Raw genomic sequence first — 12,690 nt, 5'->3', positions numbered from 1 at the left:
CACATGTATGTAGCTTGATCCTTTTCATCGACGAGCGTCAGAGGCTCTCTGCACCCATGGATGGAGGGAGCGTTGCGGCGCAAAGACTTTGCGACGTACTAGCATCTATCGATGAAGTCGGTGAAGCATATGTCTCATGGAATGCAGCTTCACCTTCTTGGTGCTCAGGACCTGAATTAACGTGGCTAAATGATTCATTTGTACCTGTGGAAGCGGCGATCAATCGCACGCGTATACCCGTTTTGTACGAGTCGCATACGGTGTATAAGGCACCGCCACTTTGCGGTCTTGCATCTTTCCGACATACTGTGAACTCGGAGCTTAATTTTCTTCGTTGCTCACCAGACTCATCGACGAATGCGCCGTATCTGGAAACGTTCTGGAATGAAGTGCTATATGCTTTAGCTCATACGGGCCCTGTAGCCGCGCTTCAAACAGCAAAAAAGCGTTCCGTGAAGGACGCGGCTGCCATGGTTCATATTGCCGCTCGTAACGGTAGGCATTGGATTCGTATCATGCCTTTACGCTCAGATGCACTCTTGCGAGAATTTCGTGAATATGACAGCACAGTGTCCATGACCTCGCCACCAAGGGAAGACGAAGCTATTTTGCAAAACTCTATCGTCTATACAGCCCATGAACTTCGCATGGCTGCTAGGAACGGCGAAACCATTGAGATCGTACTTACTCGTCTAAATTCAGGCGACACAAGTGCGACGATCGATATGGACTCGTATTGGTCAGGATCCGAACTGGCTCGTATGAAATGGCGTCTGTATAAAATTTCGGAGTATGTCCAAAGCTTGGGATTGCAGGTCACATTTGGTGCGCATGAGCGCATGCGTCTAGACGCCAAGATACCCCGTCCGCCGCCTGCGTGGCAGGCCCCGCCAACTCTATTTCTTAACTTGGACGTTAGTGCAATGGTCGCTCTTTGCAGTGATTTGACGCATGAGAGTCACCTACATGTGCATGATCATGGGAATCGTGCCCTGGTCATGCAACAAAATCATGAGAGACAAAGTCCTTTATCAGGTCTGCTGATGAAGACATTTCATCAACCAGTCCAGCTTGTTGCAACGAGGAAAGCCATTGAAAAGTTTCTCTCTATTGTCGAGCAAACTGCTTCTGAAAGTGAGTATGCTCGCGCTTCTTGGCTTTTGGGTTCCCGTCATGCACTTCGCATGGGCGATCCTTGGGACTGGCTTTTCCCGAACGCGGTAAGGGTGTTGGATGAGAATTGTAAAGTACACAGTGGCTGGGAGGACGTTCCTTACGTGCATCAGCTCCTAGATGCACTGGCTGAATGTCATGGCTACTCCCGTCCAAAATCTCTGGGATCCTCACCTCACACTCTTGATTCTATACAAGAGGGTCTGTCTAAGCGTATTACTACTCTATTGGCACATTCTCATGGTGTACATGAGCTCCTGGAAAAAGCCGGTCCTATGAGCGGCACACCCTTGAATCACTCAGCTCTTTGGTTAATCCAGCCTCGTTCCTTTGTTTCAAAAACTCCTGAGTCGCTTCCAATACTTCATACATCGCGCTTTTCTGATCTGATGCGTACCACATCTCTGAGACGTGCACACCAGCGTTGGTTGAGAGTTTGGAATTGGCTGCAAGGACCTCGTGTGCCTGTGCAGCACACCATTCGACATTATCCTTGGTGGCCATGGAAAAGACTTGAAAATGCATGGATGCAATGGACCAAACCGCTTGCATGGAAGGTGCCGCCACAGTGGGAGGTGAATTCCGTGCCATCCAACATGGAGGACATTGAAATGGAACCAGTATCACCACTTCCAGGTCAATCAACGATTGGCGAACGCTGGTGGTATAAGATAGAGCATGACCTGCGGTGTAATTGGCTGCATTGGCTTGTTCTTTGCTCGGTGTGCGTGGCATGGCTCTTTGCTTTCGCCTCGTTGGTGCACAACACGTGGTTTTCTTCCACTGTATTAACCGAGAATGGATGGGAAACACCAGAATCGCTTGCATGCACATCCACGAAATGGGGTCGAAACGCTCTTTGTGGTTTAAATGGGAACGATTGCAAGCCTTTTTCTAATACGAGCTTGGTCTTTCGCTGCCCCAGTGGCTGCGAAACAACTACATTGCTGAATCCTCGCACTATTGGCTCAGATTCCTATAATTATGTGCCATTAGTGGTGGGTGGTGGTAACTCGACGCCGTATCGAGCTGATTCTTTTATTTGCGCCTCTGCGTTGCATGCAGGCGTCATTGGGCCGAAAGGAGGATGTGGCATAGCGCGGATGATGGGGGCATATACAAACTTTGAAGGTCAACAGCAAAATAACATTGCTTCTTTTCCATTTCATGGTGTATTTCCCTCTTCATTCAAATTCGAAAAGCCAATGAATACATCGCACTGTACTGACGATCGCTGGCGCATGTATACTTTGAATGTTGTGTTTCTTGCTTTTATAACATTTGTCCTCAGACCTATGCCCATTTTTCTATTTTGGGTATTTTCTTGTGTGGGTTTCTGGCATGTCAATCTTGTTTCTGAACTTCGTGATGTGCCACCACCAATTGGTGACGCAGTGGGTGACTTTGGACCGCATCTCTTTGTGTGCTTTGTTATCTGGCACGTTGTACTCCAGCACGTCTGGTACGCATTTGAGCACGTGCCTCTCGAATTTGGTATAGCTTGGCTTGGTTTGTGGTGGATCGGCGTGCTTCTTGATGTGGTGTTCGCAAACGTCCCCCTACAGCGTCTTACATACCACGATATTTCTCAACAGCCTGGAGCTGTAACATCGATCGTTATTATTGTTATTGTGGTTGTGGTCCTCGCTATAAATCAAGTTCGTGTTGTGCGCAGCGTCGGACTCCTTCCAAAGTATTTGGCTTTGTATGTTGTGTTCGGTATCGTTCTAGCACTCTGTGCAGCGGTGCCTGGCGAAGGACTCCGACTGCACCATTATGTGATTGCTCTGATTCTCTTACCTGGATGTGCTTTTCCGACTCGCATATCCCTTCTTTGTTGTGCCATTCTGTTTGGCATGTATATTAACGGTGTGGCAAGATGGGGATTTGACGGAATTCTTCAGGATAATGGCGTCATTCAAGGCGATGCAACAGGTAATTCTCTTTTACCTTCTTTCTCTAGCAGCATGACTACTGACGGTGTCATTAAGTGGAACCCTATACCAGCTGATCAGAGAAACATCTGGTCTGCATTTAATTTACTAGTCGACGATGTATTACGATACGAAGGGCCTGATACCTCTTACAACTTGTCTTCTCTCTTCGCAGAATTTCGTTCTCAACCATCGAATTTATTAAGCCAACAACAAATCTATGAGACATTGCAGAAAAGTACACATTATCTTCGACTGGCATACTCATCTGCTACAGAGACAGGTGATTTTACACGTGCTGCTCTTGCATCTCTTAATGGAAGTTTCATACCTCCTAAAACAGGACGTACGTAGTGCGATTACCAAGCGATTTTGGCAGCGATTCAACAATGCAATCAGGATGTTAAATTGTGTGGAGAAAGAATTACGCGCTTACCACCAAAACTCTATCAGCCCAAGCCAATGTCCGACGAAGGTGGCGAAAGCTGTGAAGAACTTCTCAATTTGCTTCATCAACGAATGATATCTACCGGTGAATGGTCTTCAACATTGTCTCAAATGCTTCGAATGCTTGAAGAGAGCGGCTGGGAAACACAACTGCGGGAACAGGCTGAAAGTAGGTTGATTCCTTTCATGGTCATTTATTTCTAACGTAAACAGAAGAAGCACGCGCGCAAAATTCGATTCAAGTTGGAGCTTTGGTCGATAAATTAGGAGGCTACGCTCATGGTATGTGTTACGTGCTACTGACGCCAAGACACCTTTCCGCGGACTGTGCGTGCGACTATATCAGCAAAAATTCGAGACTACTTGGACCGAAACCTGGAAGATGCATAACAAGTTAGGGTGCAACTAGCTGACTTTCCCATACGCCTGATGTGTGTCGCTCATACAATGTGCGTTGTGCACTCTTCAAATCTAGCATGTCCACATGATGAGGCTCAATAATCACCAACGCGAATCTTGACCGGTGAACAAGGAGTATACGTACGACTCTGGAATATTCTCAACAGATTCCACAGGAGGTTGTATTTCCGACGACGTCAATGGCTTGCCTGGCGTCGGCCCGAAAAAGCTGCCCCGCATCTTTGGACTCAACGTGCGCCAGATTCTTTCACGCTCTTGGTCCCAGTCGAGGCGAGTGCCACGTTGCTCTAGTTGTGCAGCCGGGAAGCCAAGTCGCCATTCGTGCGTTGGAGCAGACAACACATGGGCCGAGCCACGAATGCGAAACTTTGATGTCAACCTGTAGCATACGTACTTGGATGCGCTCTTGAGAAATGTACCATGCAATTTCAACAGGTGCAGATGGACGCATTGCAATATCTGACGCTTTACCCGATCGTACGTCGGTAGTGAAAATGAGACACTCGCTCTCGGGATCATTTGTCTCATTCACAAAACCTCGATGTATGACGTAACGTACGCGGGGTTCAAGCTCTGACTGCATCTTATGTTTGTGCATCGTTGCAAATGCATACATGCCTTACTTAGGAATGCCACACGTACCTATACTCCAGTCATTAGCATGCGTTGCCAGCGCATTTTTCAAACGTGATTTCCACATTGCTGCTCTGTGGCTGTAAATAATAATAAAGCTCCTTGGTGCGTTTATTTATGCAGTCTAAATTCTGAATATTAATCGAAACGTCCCGCACATGACTATGATATTCAAGTCGGTGTACAGGCCATTGGAATTACCTTTACATGAGACCGTTCCATCTTTTGTTCTTCGGTTTACATCTGATGAGAATGACAATAAGAAAATTCTGATTCCCTCTGTGAATACAAACCGCAGAAGAGCATCAGCACTTAGCTTGGCGCAGGTGCGAGAAAGCGCTTATGGCTTTGGTACTGCTTTAATGTCTAAAGATGTTGTTAACAGGCCTTGGAAAAAGGGTGAAGTCATGGCTTTCTACAGCGAAAACCAGCACGATTACTTAGTGGCTGCGCTTGGTGTAATGCTGGCGGGTGGCGTTCCATCTCTGCTGAGTCCTATGTACAAACCAGAAGAGCTAAATCACGCCTTTGAGCTAACACATCCTCGGGCAATACTTGCCTCTGTTCATACCTACGAGGGTGCCAAGAATGCAGCTGCAAAATTTAGTCAAACTGGTGCAGGAAACGTTGATGTATACGTATTCGATGAAGAGCACGAACGAAGCATGTATACTCATCTCATCGACCCTGGGAAAAAGCTGCGTGCTTCAGGTGACATGTCTCTTGAAACTGTGCGAATCAATCCAACAACAGATGAAGCCTTTTATTGTTTTAGCTCCGGTACTTCTGGTTTGCCAAAGGCAGTGCGCCTTTCGCACTCAAACATGGTCACCAACACCATTCAGATGACAGTCACTTTGGGGGGACGTGTGAACAAGCCTGTGTATGATCCTAGTGAATGGTACAATCAGCCTGACGCCCCTGTCCACGATGGTGAAAACGAAGTACATTACTCTCTGCTGCCACAATTTCATTGTTACGGGATGATTACAGCGCTTATCAACCTGCACACGATCACGCCTGGCGTCATTGAAGCTAAATTCACTCCTGAAAGCTTTTTCCGCGCCGTGCAAGACTTCAAAGTCACTTTCACTTTTGTCGTGCCGCCAATTCTCATTGCTTTAGTCCGCTCGCCTCTCGCCGATAAATATGACCTTTCAACAATAAAGTCTTTTGCCTCAGGTGCTGCGTACTTATCGAAGGAACTGTGTCAAATGGTGAATAAGCGCTATGGAATTAGTATTACAGACGGATATGGTATGACAGAAACATCACCCATTGTCTCACTTCAAACACAAAATGACTTGAGTCTAAACAAACTCAACGTGGGACGACTTGTTTCCAACACAGAAGCTCAAATTATTGATATGAACACGAATAAGCTTCTTGGGCCGAATGAGATAGGCGAAATTTGGATTCGTGGACCACAGGTCATGCTTGGATACTTGAAGAATGATGAGGCTAATGCAAAAACCTTTATTCCTCACGCTAATGATAAAGACAGGTTTCTCAGATCGGGTGACATCGCTTCAATTGATGAGAATGGCTATATCACACTGCATGACCGAGTAAAAGACATTATTAAATATAATGGGTACCAGGTCGCTGCCTCAGAGATTGAGAAAGTAATCAACACACTGCCATTTGTCCTAGAATCGGCTGTGGTGGCCAAGGTGATCAAGGATGATGTGTCGAACAATGAATTACCCTGGGCCTGTATTGTAGCAAGACCGGATTCGTCGCACACTGCGGGCAATGCTCGTGACAGTGAGGTTCTTGACTACGTCAACGAGCGTGTCTCTGGCTATAAAAAGCTTCGAGGTGTCTGCTGGATGGAGAGCCTTCCACGAACGGCGTCTGGAAAGGTATTAAAGAGGGAGTTGCGCAAATTTGTAGCCGGAGAACAGTAATAAAAATTAAGCCTTGGGTGTATGTATCACGCTATACCAACTTCGTCTATTTTGCGCAAAGTGTTCACGTCGGGTATCACACCCTTTGATTGCATGAGATATGAAACGATATCCCAAGCACCGACTTGCACGGCTGTGCTAAGCATACAAGTGTCAACCTGACACCGATCCGATAGTCGAGATCGCTTAGAGGGAGTAGCGCCTTTCATTGGCAGCGCTCGCTTACATTGAGGGGGTATTTTCCCTGTTGTGCGAAGGAGGGTCAGTGCAATCAAGTCATCTACAATGGCTCGCAATCTCGTACGCCATTGGAGTTCAGAGGTATCATCTTGCTCCACCAATAACCGAAGCATGGATAGGGAGCGTTTCTTACACGCTATATGCATTGCAATGCCTTTTTTCAAAGAAGGGTCAGCTCCTGTTGCAAGAAGCAAGCAGACAAGGGGCGTAGAGCCCAAATGCACAGCCATGGCGAGAGGATATCCTTGAGATGAGTTAGGAGATGCCTGATGCAACAAAATCATACGAGAAATCATTTCCAGATGTTTCCAAGGCGGGAGTCGTATGTCATTTTCTTGTATATAGACGGGTGTCAAGTCGCAAATATGCCGTACAATTGATCTCACAATTCTCTGTTCTGATACATGAGCATCATGAAGATAAAGCGGCATTTTGGCAATAACCATTTTCCGAAATAATCTTTCTGGAACAAAGTGACACGCAATACGTATAGGCTTCATCTGCTGGGTTCCATCAGGACAATGGGTGAAAATGCCATGCAGTTGGCAAATGTTGCCACAGAGAGTCGCATGAATAACAATGCGTTCGACCAGTGCGAATATCTCTGATGTGCAAATACCAAAACGAGAAACAAAGGTCAAAATGTCACAAGTTGCAGTTCGACGAAGCGCGTTCGAAGCGCCGAATGAAGGATATGTGGTCGGAATAAACTTTCGCTGCATCGCTGGAGCATACATAGACGAAGAGGCTTTGAGCTGAAACCGCAAATTGTAAGAATCAAGCCAGCAACAAAAAAGATACTCTGCCTTGACTGAACGAGGCGCTAGTGCGCATGCATGCCACAACGTTTTACATACGTGTGCCAAGCTAGCACTCCGTGAGTACAATAAGACGCGCCATAAAAGCTTGGTGTGAGTTTTTGAACGTACTTCAAAGGGCAATGAATCCAGATTTGCTGGCATGCGCCCTGCCATGCAGGACGCCTTAATGTCTGATACAATGTTTTCTTCCTAGTTGTTTAAGGCTCAGCGGCGACAAAAAAAGGTCTGCTCGAATAGGCTCTATTATTACTACACCTTATCACTTTTCCTCCACTCTCCGGGCATATGACATCTAGTCATACCAGCGGTGCAGGTTGGATACCTCGTGCACTGCAGCGGAGTTGGACAAGAATAAAGAAATGGAATATTCCCGCGCATACGATTAGACTCATCCCACCTATTGCGCTTTCTATTGCTCTTCTTCCGTTCGTCTTCGCCCGGCCTGTGCAGCAGTGGATAGGCTCACACTCATTTTTCTGCTATGTCCTGCGACAATTGGCGTTTTATCCAGGAGAAAACACGTTCGTTGCACATATTGAAATTACAGTCATTTCTCTGTTCTTATCCTCGCTCTGGCTGGGCGTAGGCTTCGTCATCACTTGCGCTCAGGTATGGATTGATAGTCCTAACCCCATTTACACATCCCTCAAAACACGTGGATTAGGCGCGGCGTATATCTTTACATCGTTTTTCATTGCAGGAGCTATCTGGAGTCGCATTCCTCGTTTGCGTATTCCATTGCGTGCCGTCATGTTTACGCAGGTTTGGGTCATGACTGGCTCCAAATCAGAGATTACATCGCGCAACTTCACGGACATATTTTATCCCTTCTTTGTATGCGCTCTTCTTGGAATTGCGGCAAACTCACTCGTTCCACGCACATCAAATGGAAAGTATTTCATCTCTTTGGTCTCTACTCTAAAGACCTTGTCAGTTTTGGTTGAGACTGCCATGAAGGATTATGAGAAGCAACTGCAAAAGTGGTATCACTATCAGGACCTCAATTCTGATGATCCTGATAATGCACCTTCATTTGAGCAGTCACCGGAAGCTATTAATCTGATTAAAACACTTAAAGGACAGGTTCAGGTGACAAATAATGCATTCACGGCATCACAGCATGAGGTCATCTGGTGTCTTCTGCCTGCATCATCCACGAAGCATTTCATGACATTTGTGACTGATGCCTCTATTTGGCTAAGCAGCGGCTGGGGTATGTCTATGCCAAGTATGGATCTCACGGACCCTATATTTGAAGAGGCTCGAGCAGCTGAGGGCGGTGAAGCTGCCTCGGTGTCTGAAGTTTCCGTTCGGCCGCTGCGCATGTCATATACAAATCCTGCTACTACCACTATTATTCAAAGAATTTCTATGGATCACCTAACGAGCTCGCTCACGGAGCTTAGGAACTCTGTCCTGGATATCATTGCCCTAATACAGGTACTCTCAGAATATTCCATGCATCCTGTGCCATCAACATACACCCACAAGGTGTCCGCCACTTTCTGTCAAGCAATCCATCACTACCGTTTAGGTGATGGAGAAAAATTTGAAAATCCATACACCATCCTGACTAACGCGGAGAGCAAGGTTGAAAAAGCCATGAATAGCTGCTTCGTGCAACTCCAACTCTTGTTACGTGAACGTGGATTCAAAGAAAGCAAAAACGCACAAGTTTGTTCACCAGTTGCCTCGATGCATTCCTCTCAAGATGGAACTGCTCAGACTCGTCCAAAAGACACGGGCACAGATATATCTGAATTGTTTCGCAAGCCAAGTCTATTCTGTCCTGATATGTATATCATGTCTCACTTTTATCAATCACTCTACCACCTTGCAAACCAAGCGAAGCAGACGATTCATGTTTCTATTCCAATGTTGGATCATATTCTTAAGCATAGGCATAAACGAATTTTTATGCCTAGCTTGAACATTTGGCGATGGTTCCAGACTAGCAGCGGAATTGGCTCATTTGGTTCTACTACACTATCTGAAACATTGACCACATTTATACAGCCTAAGCCAACCAAGCCAGATATAAGTAAAGAGCCTGGGCAGTTTGACCCTTATTCGATTGTTTTTGACGAAGATGATCAACATACACAATATTACAATTATGCGCGCAACATGGCTAAAGCTTCCCGACATACTCATCGTCGCAAGAAAACTGGAGGCTCGTTTTTCGAAAGAATCAACGATGCTCTCACTTCTTTCACGCATTCACCATCTGCCATCAATTTACGTGTACATGTTTCATCTTTTCTACGATCAGTCAAGCAATCCCATCATATAAGATTCGGACTCAAATTAGCTGCAGGCGTAACACTTTTTTGTATCATTCCATTCCTTCAAAACAGCCCAAATGACTTCTGGAAAAGGGAAAAAGGACAATGGATGCTCATTTCTTATATATGGGTACTTGAAACATCTACTGGAAATACTATTCGGGTCTTGGTATACCGCATTGTTGGTACAGTTTTTGGTGCCGTGCTTGGCTTGATCATTTATGAAATATCTCGAGGAAATGTCTGGGCGCTCTGTGTAATGATACCTGTGTTTGACATACCTTCCGCTTTTATAAGATTAAACGTCAATTCAACTCTTGGAGGAGTCATTGGCTTTACTACGCCACTAGTGGTCATGGTAACGTTCTTGAACCCGGGAAGCAGTGCAGTCCATGTGGCTGTAGTCCGTGGTTACATGATCCTTTTGGGAGTTGCAGCAGCCCTCTTGGTGAATTTAATATTTTGGCCATATCATGCCAGAATACAATTGATGCACAAGTTATCAAAGACTTGTACTCTACTGCAAAATATGTATTTAAGTTTAGCCCGTCAAAGGTTTTATGCTGGCTTCAAAACATCACCGGAACTGAAGTCAGGATTCCGAAATTTTGAAAAAAGTGTCCGGCTCCAACTTGCCCAATGTGATACCCTCTTGAACATCATGACGAGTGAATTCAGTCTTGTTCCTAAGCCGGTTTTGATTGTGCGGCGTATATATGAGCATTTGGAGATGATATTTGTACTATTCGTGACATTGCGATCATTTCGTGAGCAAGAGTTTTTAGGGGATCGACAAGATGCTTTGTTTGGAGATTTACCATTACGTCAAGAATTTATTTCCTCTGTTATTCTTGATCTGTGGCTTGCTGGGCAAGTAATGGTCACACGTTCGAAACTTCCTCAATCGCTGCCATCTACCAGGCGTGCCCTTGAAGACCTTGTTACAGCGACTGCATTAGAATATCATGAGCTTTTGTGCCATGATGCAAAAGATAATGCGAAACACAAGTCTTTTTACGATGGCCCAATGATTGAGCCATTTGCACAAGCTGAGCTGCTGGATTCAACGGATGATGTAAATGACTTGGGTCAAGCACCAGCAAAAACTATGGGTGGCTTGATGTATCTTCTGACGGAGCATTCGGTTCTGTCGCAATTGGTTTTTTCATTGGAATCACTTTTACAACTCATGAGACTTATAATGGGTGAGTTGCACCTTGTATTCTAGACGTTATAGCAGGTTACGTTTGCCGCGAAGTTGAGGAAATGATGAATCTGACGCATTTAGCATGGACATACCTTCCAGTTGATTAAGCACCATGCGTCCATTCATCATATAAGCTTGGATTCGCCCCTAAAGTAAGTAGGATATTCACGTACGGCATCTGTTTCGAGTCGTGCTCGCTCGATTTCATAACGGAACCATGCGATTGTCTCATGACGTGCTTCTAGCGTGGGCGTCGCTAAAATACATAAGCAAGTTACACTTACATCTCGTCGATCTCAAAAAGTTTCGATAGAGTGCCAATACCTTGGCTCTGTGTATGAAGGCTTTAAGCGAAGGTCCATCGTGCAGCCTCATGCGCCCTATCCATATGGAGGACGTGCACGTTAGGCGACACGCTCCTTCTCAACAATGACTGATCACGTGTTTTCACCCTACCAAAAATTGAGAACGTGCCCATTTTTGTTCTTCTCTCGTGCGGCAACGTCGTCTATTACGTGTTGCTCGCCGTGCAGAGTGTCTGAGTGCTCATGTCTTGCGCATACACTCTGGATGCGATAATAATTGCCGGTGGGTATTCAAAAGGCGACAAGATTACGCGACACCAGGGGGATCGCCATCCCTCGTGCTTGTTTACTGAACAAGTCCGCGCGGCCATTTGACTCTGGACGATAGCCCGCAACCGTGAGCTTTCGATGAGTTATTTGACCGTACATTTAACGTAGATTGTATAGATGTGTATGGAAGCACAGAGAATGCAACCTCCTCCCATATTGAGTCTTTCCCATCGCCTTGTTAGTATCGTGTTGAAAACGAAGTTTTCGTCTCTCGTTCCCCTCCACTTATTCCAATGGTTCATGCTCGTGCGAAAAGTGTGTTGGCAAAGCATACCGTATACGAAGCACAGGGTCTGTAGTCTTGGATTTTTTCATTCTAGCTTTATTATTCGATCAAGAATTCAATCAGGGATGCCTATTCCTGACTTCAAATCTTGGAAAGTACTGCAACTCAAGCAGGAGTGCAAACGTTTGGGCCTGGTCACTTCGCGTACCAAACAAGGACTAATCGAACTACTTCGTGAATATTATGAAAAAGAAAGCATCAACGAGAACAAGGCAGCCAAAATCGATCCAAATGTCATTGTCATCTCTGATTCAGAAATAGACGAGCATTCAACAAGCTTTGAGGTGGTTGAGAGCAAGAGCACGAGTCCTCCCGTCGAAAAAGGAAGATTGAGTAATGCTTTTAAAAGCTTGAGCCTTAGTGATAACGACACTGTTTCGACATCAAGATCTAGGTCAGCATCGAGCTGCTCAAATATATCTGAAAGTGAACTGCCGACAAACGATCATGCCAGCACATACGGCCCACAACCTAATTTTATGGATCAACCGATGTGTGACGCTATTTTTGCGGATGAGCAGCTTTTTAAGCGAATTTTGATGCTAGAGCCCATCAGCTTAGATGAAATGCTGGGTGTCGCGCATCGCTCAAAAGTATTAACATCAGCATCAGCGACGCGAAATAGAGCTGAACTGCGAACATGGCTCGATTGTCAAGGCATCTGCTTCTACGAAGCGGAACTTTCAACTTGATTTATCA

At 45.6% G+C, this 12,690-nt stretch overlaps 8 protein-coding genes across 8 annotated transcripts; 5 read left to right on the top strand and 3 right to left on the bottom strand.

Moving 5' to 3' along the window:
• Window positions 1-56: 56 nt before the first annotated feature.
• MRET_0080 (LCCL domain protein) lies at window positions 57-3,461 on the top strand (the record flags this gene model as incomplete). Its single annotated transcript, XM_027626707.1, has 1 exon — window positions 57-3,461. The coding sequence occupies one exon, from the start codon at window positions 57-59 to the stop codon at window positions 3,459-3,461; it is 3,405 nt and encodes a 1,134-aa protein (XP_027483253.1).
• A 108-nt stretch (window positions 3,462-3,569) lies between these two features.
• Window positions 3,570-3,944, top strand: MRET_0079 (enhancer of yellow 2 transcription factor; the record flags this gene model as incomplete). The annotated part of the gene is made up of 3 exons (XM_027626706.1): window positions 3,570-3,723; window positions 3,768-3,836; window positions 3,865-3,944. 3 exons carry the CDS (start codon window positions 3,570-3,572, stop codon window positions 3,942-3,944), a joined length of 303 nt encoding a protein of 100 aa, XP_027482476.1.
• A 4-nt stretch (window positions 3,945-3,948) lies between these two features.
• MRET_0078 (pyridoxamine 5'-phosphate oxidase) lies at window positions 3,949-4,674 on the bottom strand (the record flags this gene model as incomplete). Its single annotated transcript, XM_027626705.1, has 4 exons — window positions 3,949-4,069; window positions 4,099-4,340; window positions 4,369-4,592; window positions 4,617-4,674. 4 exons carry the CDS (start codon window positions 4,672-4,674, stop codon window positions 3,949-3,951), a joined length of 645 nt encoding a protein of 214 aa, XP_027482475.1.
• A 91-nt stretch (window positions 4,675-4,765) lies between these two features.
• Window positions 4,766-6,517, top strand: MRET_0077 (4-coumarate-coA ligase; the record flags this gene model as incomplete). Its single annotated transcript, XM_027626704.1, has 1 exon — window positions 4,766-6,517. One exon carries the CDS (start codon window positions 4,766-4,768, stop codon window positions 6,515-6,517), a length of 1,752 nt encoding a protein of 583 aa, XP_027482470.1.
• A 26-nt stretch (window positions 6,518-6,543) lies between these two features.
• Window positions 6,544-7,731, bottom strand: MRET_0076 (uncharacterized protein; the record flags this gene model as incomplete). Its single annotated transcript, XM_027626703.1, has 2 exons — window positions 6,544-7,662; window positions 7,687-7,731. 2 exons carry the CDS (start codon window positions 7,729-7,731, stop codon window positions 6,544-6,546), a joined length of 1,164 nt encoding a protein of 387 aa, XP_027482469.1.
• Window positions 7,732-7,863: 132 nt separating this feature from the next.
• Window positions 7,864-11,091, top strand: MRET_0075 (protein of unknown function (DUF2422); the record flags this gene model as incomplete). The annotated part of the gene is made up of 1 exon (XM_027626702.1): window positions 7,864-11,091. The coding sequence occupies one exon, from the start codon at window positions 7,864-7,866 to the stop codon at window positions 11,089-11,091; it is 3,228 nt and encodes a 1,075-aa protein (XP_027482468.1).
• A 3-nt stretch (window positions 11,092-11,094) lies between these two features.
• On the bottom strand, window positions 11,095-11,445 carry MRET_0074 (uncharacterized protein; the record flags this gene model as incomplete). Its single annotated transcript, XM_027626701.1, has 3 exons — window positions 11,095-11,217; window positions 11,244-11,326; window positions 11,355-11,445. The coding sequence occupies 3 exons, from the start codon at window positions 11,443-11,445 to the stop codon at window positions 11,095-11,097; spliced, it is 297 nt and encodes a 98-aa protein (XP_027482467.1).
• A 500-nt stretch (window positions 11,446-11,945) lies between these two features.
• MRET_0073 (Bsp1 protein) lies at window positions 11,946-12,683 on the top strand (the record flags this gene model as incomplete). The annotated part of the gene is made up of 1 exon (XM_027626700.1): window positions 11,946-12,683. The coding sequence occupies one exon, from the start codon at window positions 11,946-11,948 to the stop codon at window positions 12,681-12,683; it is 738 nt and encodes a 245-aa protein (XP_027482474.1).
• Window positions 12,684-12,690: the final 7 nt, after the last annotated feature.

Source organism: Malassezia restricta, chromosome I, assembly GCF_003290485.1.
Source record: "Malassezia restricta chromosome I, complete sequence".
Lineage (NCBI taxonomy): Eukaryota > Fungi > Basidiomycota > Malasseziomycetes > Malasseziales > Malasseziaceae > Malassezia > Malassezia restricta.
Note: the sequence above shows the minus strand (reverse complement) of the source record. Positions and strands in the feature narration are given on the sequence as shown.